At 55.5% G+C, this 22440-nt stretch overlaps 4 protein-coding genes across 4 annotated transcripts; 2 read left to right on the top strand and 2 right to left on the bottom strand.

Annotated features, from left to right (window-relative positions):
• Positions 1 to 182: 182 nt before the first annotated feature.
• COCSUDRAFT_41065 (hypothetical protein) lies at positions 183 to 10802 on the bottom strand (the record flags this gene model as incomplete). The annotated part of the gene is made up of 26 exons (XM_005649245.1): positions 183 to 332; positions 364 to 639; positions 765 to 889; positions 1004 to 1310; positions 1538 to 1758; positions 1916 to 2045; positions 2233 to 2475; positions 2551 to 3495; positions 3615 to 3735; positions 3859 to 4044; positions 4340 to 4612; positions 4884 to 5080; positions 5332 to 5478; positions 5735 to 5950; positions 6234 to 6413; positions 6690 to 6971; positions 7238 to 7423; positions 7639 to 7845; positions 8170 to 8618; positions 8768 to 8942; positions 9110 to 9318; positions 9618 to 9828; positions 9950 to 10025; positions 10161 to 10333; positions 10436 to 10616; positions 10768 to 10802. The coding sequence occupies 26 exons, from the start codon at positions 10800 to 10802 to the stop codon at positions 183 to 185; spliced, it is 5901 nt and encodes a 1966-aa protein (XP_005649302.1).
• A 561-nt stretch (positions 10803 to 11363) lies between these two features.
• On the top strand, positions 11364 to 17453 carry COCSUDRAFT_83665 (hypothetical protein; the record flags this gene model as incomplete). Its single annotated transcript, XM_005649459.1, has 16 exons — positions 11364 to 11394; positions 11494 to 11546; positions 11675 to 11767; positions 11966 to 12166; positions 12287 to 12502; positions 12851 to 13121; positions 13273 to 13452; positions 13775 to 13887; positions 14073 to 14270; positions 14571 to 14774; positions 15100 to 15300; positions 15530 to 15695; positions 15867 to 16063; positions 16323 to 16520; positions 17042 to 17179; positions 17304 to 17453. The coding sequence occupies 16 exons, from the start codon at positions 11364 to 11366 to the stop codon at positions 17451 to 17453; spliced, it is 2610 nt and encodes an 869-aa protein (XP_005649516.1).
• Positions 17454 to 18387: 934 nt separating this feature from the next.
• COCSUDRAFT_14503 (Mog1p/PsbP-like protein) lies at positions 18388 to 19353 on the bottom strand (the record flags this gene model as incomplete). The annotated part of the gene is made up of 5 exons (XM_005649244.1): positions 18388 to 18588; positions 18691 to 18794; positions 18914 to 19016; positions 19100 to 19147; positions 19234 to 19353. 5 exons carry the CDS (start codon positions 19351 to 19353, stop codon positions 18388 to 18390), a joined length of 576 nt encoding a protein of 191 aa, XP_005649301.1.
• Positions 19354 to 19602: 249 nt separating this feature from the next.
• On the top strand, positions 19603 to 21319 carry COCSUDRAFT_28352 (phytanoyl-CoA dioxygenase; the record flags this gene model as incomplete). The annotated part of the gene is made up of 6 exons (XM_005649243.1): positions 19603 to 19872; positions 19987 to 20108; positions 20217 to 20346; positions 20466 to 20584; positions 20716 to 20891; positions 21097 to 21319. The coding sequence occupies exons 1-6, from the start codon at positions 19815 to 19817 to the stop codon at positions 21317 to 21319; spliced, it is 828 nt and encodes a 275-aa protein (XP_005649300.1). The 5' UTR covers positions 19603 to 19814.
• Between the last annotated feature and the right edge of the window lie 1121 nt (positions 21320 to 22440).

Genomic DNA, 22440 nt, shown 5'->3' with positions numbered 1-22440 from the left:
AGCAAGCTACCCCACCACATCGGTGTCCTTTGCGCGCTCTTTCCAATCTCTTTTACTGTTTGCGGCGTGCTGAGGCTGGCGTCAGCATCAGCTGTATTGCCTTTCTTTCCCTTCTCATTCGCGCCCTTCTCCCCCCTCAACTCATTGCCGCCCTTGCCAGCCCCTACATGCCACAACCCACGTTACTCCTTTTGTCCGCGTGTCTGATATGAGTGGAACAGCTTGAGCTTCTCCTCGGCGTGGTCTTTCTCTGCGAAAGTTTGGACTAATGTAGTCCTGATGCCCAGATGAACTATAGGAGGCCTCAGGAAAAGCTGCTTCACGGGCAGCACCTGACAGTGCGGTCGGCTCAGGTGTGAATACCATCAGGTCGTCATCCACAGTGACGGCAGCAGCGGAGTTTTTGCACTGCGCGGCTTTTGCGGCGGCCGGGGCCGGGGCGGCGGGGGGCGGCGGCGGACAGCGGGCGGCCCGCTTGCACTCCGGCGGGGTGAGGATGAGGGAACGCGCGCGACGGTGCCCAGCCTCCAGCGGCCCGGGCCAGTCGGACTCTGGCGGGTGCGAAATTGATGCCAGCAGCCGCGCCGCTGCCGCAGCGGCGCCCAGCCGCGAATGCATCTGCAGCGAGTCCCTCAGCGGCTGCGCGCCAAAATTGCACTCAAGACGTTGCTAAGCATGCAGCTTGAGCCTCTGCATTGGAACAAAGGTATAGAGGCATTGTATTGAGAATAGGGATGAGGAAAGCTGAGGAGTGGCCAAGTCACCTGGAGGCAGAGGCCCTGGTCAATGTCGCCAGTGAGCTCGCCAGTGAGTTCCAGCAACTGCTCCTTGTCATTCATGCCGTCACGTTCTGCCGCAGTGGCTCCATCCTCCGCCAGTCGTTGCCGCTCTGCATCAGGCCACCAAGGTATTTAAATTCCTGACTCCAAACAAGTCTATAGAGGCATTTAGAAAGAGGATCTAAAGACCGAGAGCGAAGCTAAAATGTAGGGCGGTTTCTCACCGAGGAACGGAGTGATGCCGGAGTGCGCTGTGGTTTGCAGCTTGGAGGGCACATTGCCCTGTGCAGCGTGAGGGGCAGAAGCATGCTGCGGATCCCTGCGCTCATGCAGGCGAAGGTTGGTGACCTCAGCCATGTGCATGCGCCTGGGGCGCTGCGGCGCGGCAGGGCCGACATCGACGGAGCGGCCGAGCGGCCCCGGGGAAAGGTGCATGCTGGAGATGAGCGCGCAGCTGCCGCGCAGCTGCCCCGCCTCCCCCATGCGGCTGAACGCCGCCTTGAGCGCGCTGTCCTGCTTGATGCCCAGCTCCTGCGCACGCATCAGCCACCTTCTTACCTACTTACTTACAAATGATCAGCCGCGGCAGCGGCAACATGCATATCCTTTCCGCCAAGCTTGGACGTCTTGGGCTATGTGTACGCACAAAGGGCTTGTATAGGCCGATTCTGCTGAGGTCACAATGGCAAAAATAGTACTAGGTACCCCCCTGACAATGGTATACCAATGGTCTTGTGATGCCTGAGGGAGAGGCAGACCTGCTTGAGGGGGCCGGCTTCCATGGAGCGGCCGAGGGGCCCCAACTCGGTCTCGAAGGACTCGTCGCTGCTGATGTGGAGCGGGTGTGACACCACCTGCCGCTGCGCCGAGCGCGGGCGCTGCCCCTTGGGCTGCGGCGAGCGCTCCCCGGGCGCCGGCCGCATCTCCTGCCCTGCCTCTTTTGGCGCTGCCACCATGACCGGCGTCTCTGGAGTCCTCCCTGCCACAAAAAACGCACCAACGACAGGTCAAACACGCCTCCCGAAGAGTTGTCATATACCATGTTGAGGGCAGATGAAGACATCAATGCCATTCAGAGGCCAAGAAAGGAATCTTCTATATGATGAAGGGAAGGTTGAAAAAGGATATGTTGGCACCTGTGTCTCCGGCAAAGCCAAAGCTGCCGGGTGCGGGCGTGGGCAGTGTCTCCAGTAGCATCCCCATGTCTGGGCTGAAGGGCGACGGCGCTGCCCCGTCTGCAGCAGCGCTCTGCTGCCACTGTCCCACCTGTGCAGAAACAAATTTCTTGAAGTCCCTCTTCTGCAATGCCTTTGAACAGTAAGCCTTACCCTGCTCGACATACGGCCTCTCCATTAACACATACCTTCATAGCACTATTTAATCTGTCAGACCAGACAGTAAGCAGCTACTTTGCACTACGAAGTGTGCATACTCAGGTGCGCGGGTTGCACACCTCCTCAGAGGCGCTGCTGGATGTGAGCGAGGGAGACTCGTCCGCTGCCTGCTGCCATGCAACACTTTCACCACCTGGCTTGGACGCAGCCTCTCGCATGCTGTCTGCCTGCATGCTTGCCTCTTCCTCAAGAATGCCATTATCCTCCTCTGATCCCACGCTTCCCGCGTCTGCATACCTGTGCACTGCAGAGGGTGCAGAGCGCTGCGCAGCCTCCGCCTCAGCCTCGCCCCTCCTCCATCCCTGCCCTTCACCCTGGATGCTGCGTGCCATTCTCTCTCTCTCCCGGGCCGACACATGCTGGTGGCTGCTGCGTACCGCCATGACAGCAGCAACACCGGCGTCGCCAAAGCTGACACTGCGGGCTGCCCCTGCATGCTGCAGGCTGTTGTCCCCAACCGCGCCAACCGGAGCAGCCAGCGTAGGGCCAGCAAATGCAGCTGCAGCAGCAGCAGCAGCGGTAGGAGCAGTTTCATGGTTGGGGGCGGCTGCTACTAAGCTTGCATCGGCGGAGCGTCTCCACGTGGGCTGTGCAGCGGGCCTGGGCACAGCGTAGCTGGCGTGCAGGCTGCCGGGCTTGGGCGTTCGCAGCGGCGACGTCCGGTACTTGGGCAGCACCGGCGGAAGCAGGCTGCGCCGCACAGGCACCTGTCCGTTGGCGTCCCCTCCTGCTACGTGGCCTGCCCCACCACCCTCCACTGCCCCGTGAGCACCCCGTGAGCTTGCCTCGTGATCATTCCGCGCCGAAGCCGGTTCGGCGGCAAAGCTGTCGTGGGAGCCGTCTGAGGAGCCAGCAGCGCTGCCTATTGACGCCGAGCGGCTGGGGTCCGCTGCTCTGGCGTGCCTCGCTGTGAGGCTTGCTCGCACGTTGGCTGCAGCGCTTGCGTGCTGCGGCTGAGCGGGCAGATGCGTGAGGCTCTGCATTGGGTGCGGCCCGAGCTGGTCAAAGAGGCTGACCGGGTGCAGGTAGGGCTGCTCGGGGCGAGCATGCTCGCTCTGGTGCGGCCCTTCTGGCCAGTCCTGTGGGGTTGTGTCATGGACAGGCACCGGCGTCGCTTGTGGGAAGCCCTGTGAAGCAGACTGCTGCCCCTGGTCCCCTGGTGCGGGAATGCTGGGAGCGTGTCTTGCGGCAGGGACGACTGTGCAGCTGCTGGCTGTCACGTCGCCTGCTGGTGTGCAGAGGGGGTTCATTGGCGTTGATGAGGCTGATGCAGTGTCCAGATGACCGCCGGCAGACTTCCGCATGCCGGCCGCATTGACCTCCTGGACAAGACAAGACTCTCAATTTCAGTGAAAATGTGCACTCACTCAAAGGATCCAGCATTGCACATGCCCAGGACTGCTGGAGCAGGTAGAGGAAGCATGCAGAAGCGCCGTCTCACCTGACTGCCAGCAAGAGCCACAGATCCTCTGTTGGTTTCTGCCTCCTGTCCAGGGAAGCCCTTGCTGCGGATGGACTCTTCTGCATGGTTGCCGCTCTGCCGCAGTCCAGCTGCCACCTCCCTGTGAGCCACACAATCTTGTGTGAGGGCTTATTCGCATAGATGAGGTCCAGAAAGCCTTCCAGGATTTTCAACACTGTGTTTTACACCAATTCTAGGTCCTTTCCAATCTCATAATCGGCACATGAGGTGTGCGCCGTGCCTGGATCTGCGCGTCTTGGCCGCCTCGTCCTCTGGCACCGGCGACAGGACGCCGCCGCTTTTAAGAGGCTGCTGCTGCCGCGGTGTAACGCTGTTGGCCTCTGCTGGCGCCTCCTCCTCGGCGTTGATCTCCGCCTCTGTCATCTCCTTCCACCCATCCTCCTCGGCCCTGCACTCATCCACTTAAGATCATATACAGAACCTGATTGTCAGCTAGAACCTGACTATAAGACTTCATAGGAGGCAGAGACTTAATGTCTAGAGGACACCAAACAGACATTGATACACCACAATGTATGACTTCAATGTGAAATTAAATTCTGACTAAGGGTACCCAAGGTGCCATTGACAGTGACAATTGTAACATATCAATGACTGGAGGACACTCTTGCATTTCAAGCGAGACTCATCGTTTGGCGGCAATCACTGATTGTGCCAACTGACTCGCAGGCAGGGGTGCTGACCTGTGAGCAGAGCCTGGGGATGCGCCAGTGTGCATGGCGCGGCTGGCCCTGAGGCCGGCCACGGATACGCGTGCGAGGGGCCCCCGCGCAGACAGGCTGCCGCCGTGGCGGGGTGTGACCGGCAGCGGGATGCACAGGCTGCGCGCGGTGAGGGGCCCCCGGGAGCCGCGCTGCAGCGCCCGCCGCGCCGTCAGCTGACCGGCCTGCGACGCCCTCAGGCTGAAGTCTGTCCCATGCAGCCGCGCGCTCAGCGGCAGCCGCAACCCACTTGGCCTGCGCCACGAGACATTCAAAACTAAAACTCAACTTCAAACTCCCAGCACCATCAATTGGACGCCTTTCACCGAACAGCAGGACTGAATCATCAACGCATGCGTGACCCTTCAATCTCATGCGACCCTGCAATTGTGTTGCCAGGTGGTGTGTTCTGTAACAGTACGGCGGGATATGGCCGATTGTGCCTTTGTATCACTTTTGAAAGAATGGCCTTTGTACCAATTTGAAAGAATGGCAAATGCACATAAAATGCAGAAGGGGGGCGCACAGGGGCTTCGTTGGGCAGCTGGCGCGGACGTTGGCCTCTCCGCCGCCGGCCGGGGGGTCCGCATGCACCTCCTGGGCGAGCCTGCCGCCGCTCAGCATGCCCAGTGCGGCCGAGGCCTCCGCGGCCAGCGCTGCATGCAGGGAGGGAACGCTGCTGCGCTGCTGCAGGCCCAGCCTCCTCATCCGCTCCCTCGCACCCTGCCGCACATCAAAGTTCAAAGTTGATCCATTGATTATCCAAAATGAAGGCCTGATTTTAGGCATGCTTTTGGTGCGATCACACGCATAAAATTCCTTCTGTGGAAGAAATAATTTAAGTGCCTCGTACACTGCGCTGGAATGTTAAAGAGAGACATGAGGCAACGTGCAGCAAGATCATGTGCTGTATGCTCAGACTGCCAAGATCAGTCAAAAATGTGCAGTAAGTGAAGGAAGCAGGTGAAGCGCACCTTTTCTGTGAGCAGGGCGTTGCGGTCCTCGGGGCGCAGTCGCTGGAAGGCGCGCACGTGGCTCAGCATGTTGTCGCGCTGGCGCAGAGGCGGCAGCTCGGCCGGCTTCTTGGTGCGCTTCTCCGCCTTCTCCGTCCGCCGTGCCGCCTGCACATGTGCGCATATCACCGCAGGTCAGCAACATCAGCCCCTAGCTTGGACACCAGTAGCAGACAACCTTCACAGAAACAAAACGCTCCACACAGCAGAAGGTACACAAGCATGGTAAAGCCCGGCTGGGATATTTGGTCCCCGGTGAAGGAATAATTGTAAAATTTCTGCAGATGCACCTTGCCTGTCTTGGCAGGAAGACTGAGTAACCACATGGGGAAGAACAGCCGGGCAAGGGTGCAAGATCGGGCACCTTCTGTTCGGCGGTGGTGACCTCAGAGTGGGCGATGTCGAGGTCGCGCGCGAAGGTGATGAGCACGGTGAAGAAGGCCTGCGGGTCCGACACGCTCGCCTTGGCCGTCCCGTTGACGTACGCCGCCAGCTGCCCAAACGCGGCCACCGCCGCGGCTAGATCGGCCTCCAGGGACGCCACATTCTTCTCCGCCCTTTTGTGGAAAGCAGTCATCACCTGCATGTTCAGCAAACGCTTGTTATCAAGAACTGAGCCCTCTTGGCATTGCATGCATTTGTGTGCCTCAAACCATTGCCAGCATGAGCATGGAGTCTTTGCGACTGAATGATGCCCTATGGCTGCAAACCCATGCAATTGGGTCATAATGGCTGCGATCCAGGTCAGTGAATGTCGTCTGGTCTCTAGAAAGCAGTAGAACTCCAGTTGGGGCACCCTAATCGAGCATCGAGCATGCACAGCAGGACAGTGTAAAAGAAAGGCCAATTTGAGGAGTGTGCACCTGGCGGAAGGAGTCGCCGTCGTTGGCGGGCATGGCGTCGAGCGTGCGTTGGACGGCAGCCAGGGAGCGTAGCAGGTCGGCCACCTCGGCCTGCAGCGGCCCAAGCGCCAGCCGCGACGCAGCCGCCACCGCGCGCAGGCTGCCCTGGATCGGCATCTTGTCCGCGTGCTTCTTCGCCAGCTGCGCTCATGACACATGACGCTCAGCCGCGGGCTGTCTTTCACAATAGCCCATGAGTGCAATGCCAATGGAGGTCTGCGTGGAAACAGCCTGGCCACCTGGGAATTCTTTGCCATAAATGGTAAGTGCTAGAATTCTTATAACTTATGCAGGAGGGCTGCGCAGCAGAAGTGTACTCATGGTCTACAGCATCACAATCTTATGCTATCAGGGGTGGTGTGCATCCAATACATTACTTATTTGTAACAACAGGCGCGTGGAAGGGAAAGCACAGACCTCCTGGGCGACGAAGTGGAGCAGGGTGCGACCGGGCAGGCGGGACTTGAGGCCCTTGAGCTTGAGCAGGGACTCGATCTGGAACCCGGCGGCGCCGCCCGCGCGGTTGCCCCAGTTGAGGAAGTTGCCTGCGGCCAGGCTCATCTTGAGCAGCACGGGCAGCGTCCTGTTGCCGCGCACCTCCTCGCACGCCGCGCGCAGCATGCCCACCTGCGCGCGCGTGGCCGCCTCCCGGCCGCCAAACTGGCGCTCGAACCGCGCCGCCTGCAGCCGCTGCTCCACCTGCGCACTCCACGCATCACTGACCCTTCAGCACTGATAGGGGTTTTTAAAAAGTCGAAACGGACCCTGCACTCAGTGGAGCTCCAGCCTCCATCCACAGCATAAATTGTTGAGAAGGCAAAAGCAATGGACTGCGACACCGGGAGAGTTGCAACATGGGCTTCTTCCATGCGTTGCGAACCACACCTAAACATTTGGTGCAGACATTTAGATGAAGAAGCGAGTGCAAGAATGCTGGGAAGGCAGCTGAATGGGCGAAGGCCCACCTGGGGAATGGACATCATGGCAAGCATGAACTGCTCGGCCTCGCCTAGCTGCGCAGTGTCCTTGGGCGCCGCTCGCAGCCGCTGCACGTCCTCCACAGTGGGCAGGCACTGCAGCAGTCCCGCGAGCTCATCGTCCGCCAGGCAGTCCTCGCTGTCAGTGCCGCACTGCAGCACCGCCTCCTTGATCTGCACAGCCACCGCCAATCATCACACTTCAGCACTTGCCTAGCAGTGACACTTAAAGTCACCGATGTGGGGGAACCAGGATTGCATAATGCATGTGAAAACCTGACGACTGAAGTAAGAATGGACACCTTATTCCTCTTCATTTGAGTGCGTTCAAGATCATTGTAAAGCATTGGGAAAATTCGTGCAGAGGACAAGAGAGAAGAAGGCAGGACCTGCGCAGGCGTCATCCTGAGCTTTGCCAGGAAGACACTGACGTTCTGGGCGCGCTGCATGGTCAGCAGCATCTTGTGCTTGGGCGCCTTGTCCGCGCGGCCGCCCTTGAGCGTGGCAGTCGCCTTGGCCGCGAACTCGTCCTCCAGCTTGTCGTAGTCGATGTCCGCCTCCACCGGCTCCAGCTCACCCCAAACTGTGTTGGCCACCTGCGCCCAAATATTTGGCACTTTTTACAACTGTGGAGAACGTGTCTTTGAGTGTGTCCATGCAATGGGCCTGACGAGTGACATCGCCAACTTAGACTATGCCGCTTCTATGTTGAAAGCCCAGTGCCATTGGCAAGGCAATCTATGAAGGACCGGAGCTATCCTATCTTTCTTGTAGCATATCTACATGAATCGAGACAGGACTGTTGCTGAAAACAGGATGCTTGCATATCATGTCATAGGGTGCCCTATTCAGAGGGCATCTAATGCTTCAGAGTCCAGAGGCATACATAATTTTTCCAAGGGAGCAGGAGGGTGGCGCACCTGCTGGGGGTCAAGCTTGTCCCAGAAGATCTTGTTGGTCGGGCGCGAAGGCGTCTTTCCGGGCAGCAGAACGGGCGCGGTCGCGGCGGCAGGAGCGGGGGGCAGTACCGGGGGCGCAGGCCCCACTGCAGTCCGCTTTGACCCCGGCGGTGGTGGCGGTGGCGGGGCTGGGGGGGCACCGCGGCCCCCACCGCCAGGCCCTTTGCCTGGCGGTGGTGGTGGCGGGGGCGGAGGGGCACCACGCCCCCCGCCGCCCGGCCGCTTGCCTGGCGGTGGTGGTGGCGGCGGAGGAGGTGCCCCCTTGGTCTGTTGAGCTGCGGCAGCTTTGGCGGGGGGCGGCGGCGGGGGCGGCGGCGGCGCTGCCTTTGCGCCTTTACTTGGAGGCGGCGGAGGTGGCCTGGGTGGGGGCGCCTTCGGTCCCGCAGCACCCACTGCCTTCGCTGCAAGCCCTGCTTATGCAGTGGAGTCATTACTTCTGCCACACATTTTCAACGAGCACTAGGACAAGCGGGGCATCCCGACAATATGCACACATCATGTGTTCCCTCAAGATTGAGAGAGCTCACGGTTTCCTTGTGCAGTAAACATTCTTCAATACCTAGAGGCCTTGGGGGAGGTGGTGGCGGCCGAGGAGGTGCTTTGGGCGCTGTAGGTTGAGCAGCCGGGCCCTTGGGTGCAGACCGCGTGTCCTGCTGCGCGCTCGACGACCCAGCAAGGCTCTGCCAGCGTGGGTTTGCGTAGCCAGCGTCCAGCACTGTGATCACCGCTGCATCCTGCATGTGGCAAAGCACCGGTGTTCAGTCTCATCTCTTTCGTCCACTCACCTATGCCTCGAGTTTGACATGACATTGATCTTCCTGCCTACCGGTATGTCCACCGGCACAACAACACTTTCACAACACTTTGATTAGAACAGCAGGCGGGCAGGGTGGCGGCTCACCGGCATTGGCTGCATGCTGCGAGGTTCCTGCGGCAGCTCTGCGGCGGGCGACTGCTGCGCAGCGTCCGCTGGCCGCCTGGCGTACGCGGCTGTGCTTGCAGCGGAGCCTGGCGGGTAATGAGCAGGTATGCTGGACACCTCCCTGGCCATGCTGCGCTCAGTGGCTGGCGTTGGCGCAACCACCCTCATGCGCACCACCTTGTGGGAGCCTGCACATGCACCATCGCAGCGCTGTGTGAAATTCAGTAGTTCTGAGAACTGGGCGTAAGCAGAAATCAGCCCTAAGCTCGTTGAAAGCCATGACGGACTGACTAGGTAATTGACCGGCTCATGAGGCCAACCATGAAGGTGTCTATCAAAGAATTGGAGCGATCTCTTCATAACCAGCAGGAGGGCTCGCAGCCTGAGCATTGAGGTGGTTGGAAAGGCATTCTGACACCTCTGGCCGCTTGAGTGGACATGAGCCCAGTGATCTGCGGCAAGCTGATAGCCAGCCAGAGGTGCTCACCTGAGCCTGGGGACTGCAGGAGGCCCACGAGGGTGATGCGCAGGTAGCGCTGGATCTGGGTGTGTGCGCCGAGCTTGATGACGTGCTGCAGGCGTGAGTCCCTGTGGCTTCGCAGGCCCATGCTGCCCAGTGGCTCCCACGTCATTTGCGGAGCGCTGGCGTGCGCAAAGCTGATCGCCTTGGCTGTGCACTCCAGGCTCGCAAATGTCACCTATAAAAATATTCCAGCAAATGGTGTCAGACTGCAGACTGTATACAATTGCCTTCATGATATATCTTCTTGGCCGGAGTTGCAATGAGGAGGTCAAGAGTTGTGCAATCCAGGAACACACCTTGACTTGCACATCCGTGTGGGGGCGGCGCTTCAGTTCCAGTGTGCAGTAGCTCTCCATTTGTTCCCTGTGGCACCTGTGCATGACTATCCCCCTGTTGCATAAACTGATATTGGAAAGCGTCCCCTCCCTTGAGGTGCATTGAGACGCCTGAAAGAGCAGCACATACACTGATGCAGCTTACTGAACAATCGGAGCACTGTGGGTGCACCTTGTGGTCCAGCAAGGTTGTTGGTCGGCATGGGATCTGTTTGACGCAACCACAGTCTCACAGCCGACTCCGCTTGCTGCGACAACGCCACGGACAATGGAGGCCAAGACTAGGCCATTGCCATTCACATCCCTGCTCGAGGCTGCCTCAGACCTCGCCACTGATCCTCCCTCCTGTGAAGCCATAAATGTCTCTGTGCATGGCTTGCGTTCTTGGCAGCAGGTTGCATGATTGGATCTTTACGGCAACGCCAATTATGTGTTATGTGAGCGCACCGACATGTCTGCCTTCATACTCATAGCAACTGGATTGTGTCCTTTCAGTGGATGCAGTCGCTTGTCTGGAGTGTTAGCCATGTAGCCGGCTTGCAATGATGCATATCTCGATTTCCTAAGTCCTGCCACCAGTATCTCATCGTTCATCACCCCGTCTACCGCAGCCACGCTGGAGTCCCACCTGGAGACAAGTGCAGACGGTGAAAAGGTGGTGAAAAGGTTGGTTCTCAAGCAGGCTGACCTTTGTTGAATATTCTTTCCGATTTAGCTTTGTATAATCAACATTTGGGATAACCTATGCAGTGGACCTGGAAGCCAAGAAAAGTGAGTACCTGGGCTTTGTGGCCCCAGGTCCTTCTGCCAGCATACTGGATCTTCAAACGGGATTGCTTGCTTGAGACAAGTCGCTGTATGTCTGATGATGATATCAGTCTTACTGACAGGTGCGGGTGTTCTATGCGAGCAGATAGTGCAAAACAGGATGTACTGAGGATGTACGAGACTGTGTCAGCAAATTATTGGAAACTTTACAGCTGAGTAAGCTGCAGGCATATACATATACCAAAAAACTTTGGACAAAATCAACATGGTGTCATTGTCAAATTTTTGCTCCAACAGAAAGATTGTCAGCTCAGCTGTCAAGAGCGGTTTCAACAGTCACGCATGTGTCGGGGCAACGGCGGCGTTCCTTTCGAACTTTATGGCATACAGGCTGTAGGCTACAGCTGCTCCTTGTCGAGATGGGTAGCAAAGATCGTTGGATCGTTTGATTGCCAAATTATTGCTCAGCTCTACTCAGAGAGCCACTTCATTCCATATATGCACTCCGTGTCTTAGAATGCGGGCATTTGCATGGATAGCGTCCTCATTGGCAAGTTTGAGCAGTAAGAGTTGAATCTTAGGCATGCGTCGATTTCTAATCCAGAAAATGGAAGGATTGGAATATGGGAGTGAGACAGGTACGTTGACTCTCCCTAAGTCATTTAGTGGGCCTTGGGATGCTATTGAGGGAGGTGCGTCGCGTATCGAATGCTGTGCTGACCGATCTTGTTCTGCAGGGAACGAGAAAGGGCGCAATAGGGCATCAGGCGCCCTGGAAGACAGTGTGCAGGTCCGTGTGCCCTTCTGTCCTTTGCTTTTAGTGAGCAGCAGAGCTGTTTGCCTTCATATAAATGCCCCAAAAGCATCAAGTGTCGATTGGGAGCATGGAGCATCACATTCTCTTTGCAAACTGGCCAGGTCAACGGGGAGCCCTTCGATGCTGGCCAGTATTCCTTCTTTGGTGATCTGGGTGGAGACGATGGTCTTGGAGACGAGCTTGGAGGCCTGGAGGTACCGACACTCTCCTTTCTTATTGAAAACTTTATACCATGCTTGCGATTTGCAGAAACTTTGCTTCCATGAGACTGCAGGCATTTCTGTTCCCTTCACATTTTCAGCAGCAGTCAACAGCACGTTCCAGGAATGCAGGAGAACACTTGTCCGCAACTTTGTGCTGGCTCGATGATAATTGTCATGTGATATATATAGGATGGCATAGAGGCGCCTCCAGAAGAGGAGGTACTTGAGGATCCTGACCTAAGGCTTATCGATGGCGGCAATGAGGAGATTGAGGACCTGTCCTACGCAACCATGTTTGCAAACGCCCTTGATTTGGAGGCAGACACCCCCCAGCAGCCTGAGCGCATGCGCATGGATGACCCTGTCATTCAGCGACCCACTCCGAGCCAGGTAATCACGCATGCTCCCACAGGATGCTTCATGCAATGAGCACGAAGGTTGGATTGGATTCAGTGACAGAAAATTCCTACTCCAGTGTAGCTGAACGTGAAAGTAACGTGGCAACCGCAGGCGTCAAGTATTGGCGGCAGGGCCGAGAGTCTACGCAACAATTTTGGACAGCAGATCTTGACTGGTCCTGGTCTGGGAGACCTGTCCAGCTCCCTGCCCAATACCTCGGCATGGGGCGGCTTTGGAGATGCGTCCAGCAATGCAGGCGCCCAAGGCGTCTTGACTGCTTATGACTCACCGGGCTTGCCTGGCCTGAATGTCCCTCCTCTGAACCAGGTATTGTTTCCATAATGCATCTGGTTTTTGAAAGAAGTGGCGCTCATAGGGTCGTATCAGCATGGTGACCTTCATGCTGCTGTTGCAGGCCCCTTCACCTTATGACCAGCAGGGTCCTGGTCTACCACACTTCTCTGCCCAACCTCAGCAACCGAATTTGTATGCACAGCAGGCTCCGTCCTTGCCTCCACCGCCTGGGTTTCAGCATCAGCCAGCCGGCCCTATGAAAATAGCGGTGAGCACCAACTAATTCCAGACATATGCAAGAAAGGAGCAGTTAGTCTGACAGATTTCTGTCAGATTTTGAAGCAAGCGCTCAATCACTCATGCTCGCATGGATTGTTGCAGCGTCCCATGACAGTGGATGAGCTCGAGGCGCAGCTGATTGGCCAGCAACAGCGCAACCAATTACAGCAGCAGCAAGGCCTCCATGGTACTCCGCCGCAGCCTGGTCTACTTGGCTTCCCTCCCCACGCAGCGCTGCCGCGCCCTCAACCACCCGCGCCCCACATGCAGACAGCTCCAGGCGGGCCAGAGCAGCTGGGCTACCAGGGGCTGCCCCCCTCAGCCCTGGGCAACAGCCTGCCTGCACCTCCAGGCCACGATAGGAATTTTGCAGGTGCGCACAGACAAACCTCCCTCAGAACCACTCTGAGACTTGCAAGAGGGGCTCGTACGATATGTTTCATGAAACTTCACGTCGGCGATGCGCTCTAGCCGCAATTTAAAAAATACGTTTTTATTTTTCAATTTTCAAAATCTTCTGTCAGGTGGGCCGCCTCTGATGGGCAACCCGGGAGTGCCCGGCCCGCGCCCGCCGCCGTACGGGCCGCCACCGCCAATGCAGTTTCCTGGGCCAAGGCCGCCGCCACCACACATGCATCCCCAGCTCATGCAGCCCGGCATGCAGGACCACGGCGGCCCTCCACCCGGCGTGTACGGCAGCCCAGGTGACCTGCCCTTCATTATCTGCAATCATTGCACATTCAAGGGGCGTCGGCATCAAGGCAACTTATGTTGTGACGGAGGTATTTGTCCCTTTGGCAGCTGACAAATTTCGCACTGACATGCCCCTTTACGCAGGAATGATGGGACCGCCAAGGGGATTAAATTATGGACCAAGTCATCCGCCAGGTGCTTCTGCGCTCCTTGGCTCACCTGGAAACATGCAGAACCTAAGCCGATGAACTTCACCGTCTCTACTCAACGCACGGGATGCAGCTCACATGCATCCAATATATACATTCTAAATGAGAACTGGGCTTGATGCAGAGCGGCCGCCGTTTGGGCGCGGCAGCCCAGGCGACATGGGTGCTTGGGGTCGCGGAGGACCGCACGACATGCATGGCCGAGGCCCAGGAGGCCCCCACCAGGGACACCACCAGGTCTCTTCTCCCGCTCTTCTCATACCTTGCTTTTGTCAAGCTGTCAGTGCAGCCCGTCAGTGCAGTCCGTCGGGGCTTGCATTGGACTGTTTACGATGCCCTGCCATGGTTGCCTGACCCTTGAATGTAGCAGATTGAGGATGACTACAGCACATCAAGAAATGCTTTGTATGTGAACATCGCAGGGGTCTTACCCGCCGCCAGGGCCAGGGTTCATGCCGCCGCGGCCCAGCAGGGAGGCGCAGTATGGCAATGGCATGCTGGGGAGACGGCGCGCTTTCGGCTCCAGGCACATGAGCACGGATGAGATTGAGCAGATCCTGCGCATCCAGTGGAAGTCCCTGCACTCCGGCGCGCCCTACCATGAAGACTACTACTACCAGGTCATCCCCCTGTCTTGCTCACTTCCTTTGTTTCTGCTGTGTCCACAAGCGTGCAACGCTCAAGGCCATCTTGTTTGGATTTTCACTGAGGCCATGATCGGATTGTTCCTATCACCATCTCCATTTGGTCGGAGCTTTGCTTGTGGGAGTATCAAGAGATTCAATGAAGAAGCAAGAAGCAGTAGCTGGCAACTGAGCGGTGGCTGTTGGCTGATTGATGTGAGGTTATCGGAGCTGCTGGAGTAACAAATGTGACTAGTTGGCAGCACTCGGCTGATGGGTGAGGGTGTTACTGTTTAGGCGTACGTGCACAAGCACCGGGCGGGCCGCAACACGCGCTGGTTTGCGCCGGAGGGGCTGCGCGAGCTGGGGCCCAGCGAGAAGGTGGGCACAGAGCCGACAGCGTATGTGAAGCTGGAGGGCCTGGGCAAGATACCCTTCTCCAACATCCGCCGCCCCCGGCCCCTCATGGAACTCGAGGCCAAGCAGCCCGCCTCCGACGAGGTGTGTCTCTCATGCTCCCTCCTGTAGACCTGCCAATGCCTATTCTAATCCAGAGGAGACTGCACATATGAAACCAGTGTGAGCATCAAAGCAGGGAGGAGCGCATCGACAGTTTGAACATCTCTCGGCCCAGGAGCACCAATGATCACATTGCATACACGCTCGCAGTCAAGTGTGGCTGGATAAGAGTTTGGGCACCTTCTGTAAACCACAGACTGCCTTGCAAGCCTGTCATGATCTGCCAGGATCTCTCCGCATGCCTGGCAAGATGCACGGCGCTTGTGACGAAGTCCATGGGCTGATGCGCATAGCGTTGGGCTGTCAGGATGGGGAGGCGGAGGGGTCGGAGCCGGTGGCGGTGCGGCGGCGGCTGGAGGACGAGCCGCTGCTGGCGGCGCGCATCGTGGTGGAGGACTGCCTCAGCCTGCTGCTGGACGTGGACGACATCGACCGCATGTGGGCCGCCTCCGGTGCCCAGCGCGACAACAAGGCCGCCCTCTGCCAGCGCCGCTCCCTGCTCCTCCAGGTGCCCACTCTTCCCCTGTTGCATTCTTTGTAACACTTAAGACAGCCATGCTTGGACCGTTGTGAGCTACTAGGCATGCTGTGTGATGAAGAGTCACCTGGGATGCTCAGAAGAATCCACGTTCAAGTGTGGACAGATGTGGTCTATAAAGCAATGCAGCCCAATTTCTGCTCCATCCACAGTATCTATTAAGAGCATGCATTGACGTACGCGGCCGAGTGGCGTGCAGGCGGTGACCAGGAATCTGCGTATCCCGGACACGCCCAAGCTGCCCGCAGAGGGCGCAGTCGACGGGGTGTTCCTGCGCTTGATGGCGCTGCCCAAGGGCCGCGGCATGCTCACCCGCGCGCTGCGCCTGCTCTATGCGCCCCTGTCCCTCTCCGAGACCGTCCCAGGTGTGGGCATGCCCCTTATGCATGGGGCATAGGCCCACATAATGTATTGGGGCTTTCTGTTATCCCCACATTACATATAATGCCAGTGATGTGTTGCAGATTTGTTAGCATGCTCGTCCAACCTTTGTTTAGATGGGCATGAAGGTAACAGCAAATTTCATGTGTGCCCAGGTGCGCCTGTGGCGGATCCGTCCAGCCTGCAGATTGCATGGGCGCTGCTGCGCAACGTGCGCACGCTGTTTGGGCGCACCTCCAACGTGGGCCAGAAGGGCGCGCCTCGGCCCGGGGCCGTCAACGAGGAGATCGCGGCGCAGGCCGCCGATCGCGACATCGAAGTCACATCCAACATGGCCGTCTCTGCTGCCGAGGTAATCCATCTCTCCTTGCCTAAATAACTTTGGATGGAGGTCAGAGGAGTAGTTTCCATTTGCCTGTGCTCAGGGTAATTTTCTCTAGAATTGTGTGCTCTTGGCGACTGTTGAATTTGGTAGTACCATTACATCAGGCTCAAGGCGTGGAAGCCCAACAGGAAGAGCTGCCATTGGCGCGGCGTTCTCTGTCATCGACAGTCTGGTGCTGCTCATATTGTGCCACATAAAGAGTATTTTTGTGCTGTTGTGTGTGCAGCTGCTGAAGCGGCTGGACAGTGGCACGGCGGTGAATGGGTGCATGGCGGCGCTGGTGGCGGGGGACCTGCTGGTGGCACCGGGCGCAGGGGCCTCGCGCGCCGATTGCCTGCTGCCGCTGTACGTGCCCGGAGAGCGCTCGCTCGAGCGCCACGCCTGGCTGGCCGACCTCCTCATCGCCATCCTGCAGCGCGCCCAGGTGTATATTTCTTTGCCCCTTAATGCGTGTCAACAGACCCCAATCTTGTATGAAGTCAAGGAGTAATAGAAAGTGGCGCCCGCAGCGGCCGCGAGGCCAATCAATTCTGATGGGTTTGTTGCTGATCACCTTTTTTTTCATTCCCCATCTCTCAGGGGCGTACATAACATATATTCCACCAAGCCAAGTGATCACACCCTGAATCAACTGTAGTTGATTGGCCAACAACATTAGTCACACAAGAAGCTGTGTTTAGTAAATCCCCTGAGGAGTCACTTAGACGGTCAGCAAGAAAGTCATTTAGAAGGTCATGAAGGGAACAGATGGGATCCAAGATTGTTGTCGCTTATGGCAGGCATTTTCCTCATGAGAAATGAGGCTGCGACTGCTGGGATATGTGGCACGAAGTACACGGTGTTCAAAAGGTCCAGCTGGTTGACAAGTCCTAGTTTCTGGTGTCAGGGTGTGAAAAGGTTGGTTGGACACAGCTGCGACATTTAAAAAGGACTGCCCTGTTGCAGGAGCTGGGCTTGGCTGAGTACGCATCAGAGAGGCGCGCCGTCCCGGACAACGCTGCAGTGGTGGACGGGAAGGCGTGGCGCAGCCACTTTGGGGTGTTTTTCAAGCTGGTCCTGGAGCATGTCTCCACCCTTGTGGAGGTGAGTGCGCTGTCAGTGCTCAGCATTTTGTGTAGCACCAGCATGTTGGTGTCCTGCATAGAGCATATTTATCAGCATGATGCCCGGTGATCAGAAAGTTTTCTTAAGCAAGCTGGTGTTGCAGGTCTTCACCATGGCGACTGCTTCCGGCGCAACAGAGGCAGCCGAGTATGCCAGGGCGATTGTTCCTGTGAACCTGGTCAGGAACCTCTTGCCTCACGCCACTGACTTCCAGCGTGAGCAGCTGCGAGCCAAGCTTGGCATGATCTCCTAAAGTCATATCAGGGCGATGCGTATTCTGGGAGGCTCTGTATTGCAAGTGATGCCTTCTTGTGCTGCGGGCCAAAATCCCTGTGCATCTTTTCTGGTGATCGCTGCACATCAGAGATAATGACGAATATGTCATTAAGAAACGTTATGTGTGCAAAAGATCAATTGACTATATGTGATCTGACTGGTACCATGTTGGTGGCTTATCGGTCTCCTAAGGAGCTTCGCTACCAATATTTGCTTATCATCTCCTATTGAACTAGTCAATTCCAGGCAGTGACTTTCCTGACATGCTGTTATGCCGCATGCTGACCAAGATCAATGTCAGACGCCATGCTTACGAGTAGGGCTGGACAGCAATACGCTTCTTGTGGGTTTGCAACTGCCAGTGGGGCTTTCAAGTGGTAATTTGCTGACAATTTTACTTGACAAGGGTCGGCCATTTGAAGTGTGCAAAGTCTCCGCCTTTTGAAAAGGAGCAATGCACAATGGGTCCTTCTGCTCACAGTGCTAGCCGATGACATGTCAGTTTGGTGGTGACTTCCAATTATGAAGACCTCCATAAGAGAGATTGTGGAACTTCTGCAGGTCACTTATAGTGACTTTAACGTGGATGTTATTATGTGGGCGCCTGCAATAGCTGTCTTGCAGCCAGTCTCCTTGAACAGAGCTTGATTAGGCAGCCATGGCCAGAGGCCGAATCGTCTGAGCTCAAGCCATGTAATTCCTATTGTTCTTACTGATAATATATCTATAAATGTATTAGATCATGCCATGCAGATCAAGGCAGTAATGATAAGGCAAACTAGCTAGCTGACCTGATCAGATCATCACACACCACTGAATCAGCGTGTGCAAGCAAATCAAAGCAGGAGATAATGCAAACATGTACATGAAGTCCGTGCGGATTGCGCATGCCAGTCCCTCAGCATGGACCTTCAACCAAATAGGGAATAGTCTTTTATCTTGAATGTTGCAAGGACCCTTCTCAGCAGAGACGGAGCCATCAGATGCTCACTCCTCTCACCAGGGCCAATGTCCTTTGCAGCTGCGCTGCTTGCGCTGACAGAGATTGGGGTATTGAGGATAATAAGCACATCCGATGAGACCTGCTTGAGGCGGATGATGGCCATGATCACCTGAAGGGACACAAATGCTGTATAGGTATTTAGAAGAAGACAAGTTGGTAATTGTTGTTGGGTAGCCATCTGGTGAGAGCCAGAATCGAGGCTTGCCTGCACCCTGTTGGCTGCGTCTGTGCCTTGCCTCCCTTTGGAAACCATTTGCTGCCCTACTATGACTACCTTATAGGCCTCACCTGGCACTCCAGGTATGTCTTGTGGATCTGCACCGAGCCAAGAATTCGAACTTCAGTGCCTATGATTTGTTCATCCGGTTTTGTGAATCCCAGAGCACTGCCTGAGCACAAGAGTGGGAACAACCACAAACCACAGAGGTGCTTACTTAGGACAGTTTCAGATTCTATCTGCTGCATGCTTGCCCCAGAGACATTTGCAAGGTCATTGAAGCAGTGCTGGCAGCTGTCAGAGTCAGGGACATCAACTTGCTCCTGCACAGCTTTACCTCCTTTAGGAATCTGCATCAAATTTTTTTGTCGAGCCAGGAAGGTGAGAAGAAGATATTGCTTACCACCACTTCCACTACAATGGACTGATCAACGCTGGCATCAGAGTACACCTGCATTTTCACCACTGACATTGAGCCCACGATGAAGTCCTCATCGGCCATTCAAAAGTAACATGAATTCTGTTGAATCTCGTTACCTCTTGATTGTCCGGAACAGGTCTGATGTTCGAGACGTCCTCAAAACGAGAAGGAACTGCGATCTCCGCAGCTCCTCCAAACAGTTGCACTTGCTGCAATGGCTCTGCAGACTGATCCATGCACTTCGTGGATAACTTTCCAAGTTGGAACTTGAAATTGACTGGTACTTAGATAATGAACTGCTTCTCTCGATTTTGAGGAGAAGAAAATGGCAGGTTTGGAAGCTGGTCAGATTTTCTTGGAGGCTGCATGCACCTGTGCATGCCGCTTGCGCATGCACATGGAATTACTGATCGTATGGAAATTCGATCTTTGTCTTGGAAGACAGCTTCCACACCAGATGCAGCACAATCTGCGAATGGAACTTCAGATTGGGCGTGCTCCATTTCTGACGCGTGTGCACTCATACTCTCCAGCTGCAGCAGTGTTTCTAAGGATACAAACATCAAGTAGGGCTAGAACTGATCCTGCAAAAAAACGATCGCTTTTCGCCAGGGGATCCCCTGATAAAAGCAATATTGCTTTCGAAGGTGCACGCTGTCGAAGCCAAGATACGTGTTTAAGAGGTCCTGCAGACCCCATGCAACTGCAGGACGGAGGTCTTTCACAGCAAAAGCTGGATCAGTTTCAACGCGATGGTGCTCATTGAAAACCCTTATGCAATCTCAAATTTACTCGTTGCCGTGTCAATAAGCTGCAGAGTTGATTTTCAGATACCTTGAAGGCAGTCTAACTGACTCAACTTGCCACAGGCTTTCTGGTACTTGAGGGCTTTGCAAGCCCAGACGAGGTAGCAGATCTGAGACAGCGTGCTGGAGAGCTAGTGGAGGGTTTTGAACCTGCTACACGGTCTGTGTTCTCTACAAAGTCTCAGGTGAGCAGCACCCAACAGGCTTTCTTATGTTTCATAGTACAAACCTCCCTGGGATATTTGCATGTCTTCTTCTCGCTACATCATGCCAGAGTGACTTGCACCAAGCAGGCGAGCACCACTGACGATTACTTCTTGGAGAGCGCCAACAACATCAGCTTCTTCTTTGAGGAGAATGCATTCCAAGAAGATGGCAAGCTGCGACAAGACAAGGCACTTTCAATCAACAAGATAGGCCACGGTACGCATAAGCCTGAACATCTGTCACAATCCCTTCACATGGCCAAAGCAGCAAGTAAAGCGCATGTATGGAATCTGGAGTCCCATTGTTGACGAGAAGCCCTCTTTTTGTGCACGCAGCTCTCCATGATGCAGATCCCGCATTCAGAAGCTTTTCGAGGTCCCAGAAGGTTGCGCAGCTGATCAGCTCCCTGGGTTTCAAGAGGCCACTGCCGGTGCAGTCCATGTACATCTTCAAGGTGACAATTTTCCCCAAAACTGAGAAGCATGTCACAGAATTCAATCTCTATTCCCTCATAGACTGCCTTGATTGCCCAGAGTAGACACAGCAGTGCGGTGCAGTGAAAGCAACGGATATGGCTGTGTGCAGCAACCGAAGATTGGAGGGGAGGTGCGGCCACACCAGGATTCCACCTTCCTGTACACGGACCCGCCATCTGTGGTGGGGCTGTGGTGGGCGCTGGAGGATGCCACGCGCACAAACGGCTGCCTGTGGGCCCACCCGGGCTCACACGCCAGCGGAGTCGCTCGGCGCTTCTTAAAAACGTGTGAATCGTGACGAAACTGGCATGCTTCTGTATCCGTCAAGGGGAGATTCGTGCTGCACTGGTCTTACAGTGTGTGATCTACGGTAAAGGAACATGTTTTACAAGTTGCAGACATCTGAACACATAACAGATGCAACACCATCTGAAACAAGGTTACTTGATGCAATGCATTGACTCTGATCTGAGCCTTTATATGTCTGCAGACCGGACAACAAGGTGACATTCGACAAGGATGTGGACTACCTGCAGCTGTTCAACAAAGAGGAGTTTGTGCCTCTGGAGGTGCCGAGCGGATCTCTTGTGCTGTTGCACGGTGCCAATGTGCACTTCAGCTATGAGAATCAGTCAGGCAAGAGCCGGCATGCGTACAGCATGCATGTTATTGAGGGAGCGTCCAGCCACAACTACTCACCAGATAACTGGTAAGGAAGCCCAGCTGCTCAAGATGTTTCATCTCTGGCCCTGCTTGTATCTGCAGGTGTTACACTAATTTGAGGCTGATGGTCTGTTTAAAGGTCACCTGTTCATATTTATCATGTCTGCTGCCGCCCTGATTTAAGAAGGTGTCGACCAAAGCTGATGTGTTTGCAGGCTGCAGCGCAAGCAGGATTTCCTATTCGAGCCTCTTGTTCAGGCTTCAGCCTAGAATCATTTTTTGCAAGAGTAGATAATGGCGTGGTTGAAATTAATCTGTACAACAGACGGTTGGACTGCATGAACATTGCAGGCAAAGTTGCTTTTTGGGGGCCGTGTGGTCTCCCCTTATGCATGACTGAGGTTGCTCAAGGGATACTGTAGAGCTGCGATTCCCATTGGACCTATGACTTCTGTAGGATGGCAACTTTAATACTGGGGAAGCACTCAGGGCGTACATGATTACAGCTGCACAAGGTGCCGATCTGAACGGCATTGGGTGTTCGGAAAGCAATGGTGATGAGAAGCCATTAAGTATGATCGCACTGTTGGCAACCATGGCCATAAACCGTATGATTGCGCAACACGTGTTACTATATATATTTAAATGCGCACAGCGGTCCAGGCAGCTAATGATAAGTTAGATACTCATGATCACTGCTTTGAATGCTGCTGGAGTTTGTTGTATCCTGCTTGAAAATTCAATGGTCAATATTGGACAAAAGACTCTTCCAAGATGGCTGCACCACATCGTTGTTCATGATGGCTTAGTTTGCAACTGCTGCCCATGGCGACAAATTGAGGCCGCTGCGGTAACCAGATCCTGGCTGTGCACATGCATGATCACCTCCCCAACAGCAGCGCAGGCGGGAGACTGCCACCGGAATTGGTGGCTCAAACATTGTACATGTGCTTTCAGTATATATGCATCCTGAAGAGATTAGATCAGCTTTGGCAAAACAAAATGCAAAAATGAAACACCAGGCGGGGTTTTTGAACCCCCGATTGGTGCTTTTTGGGATTAGAGATCACTGGGCAGGCACATATTGGAGATCACTTGCAATGTTGCATGCACAGCTCCTGCAGGAGCTGCCCTTTCGTATTTATGTAGCGCATGGTCACTGCTGAATGCA

The sequence above is a fragment of the Coccomyxa subellipsoidea genome (assembly GCF_000258705.1).
Source record: "Coccomyxa subellipsoidea C-169, whole genome shotgun sequence".
Classification (NCBI taxonomy): Eukaryota; Viridiplantae; Chlorophyta; class Trebouxiophyceae; family Coccomyxaceae; genus Coccomyxa; species Coccomyxa subellipsoidea.
This window is presented reverse-complemented; position numbering and strand designations above follow the sequence as displayed.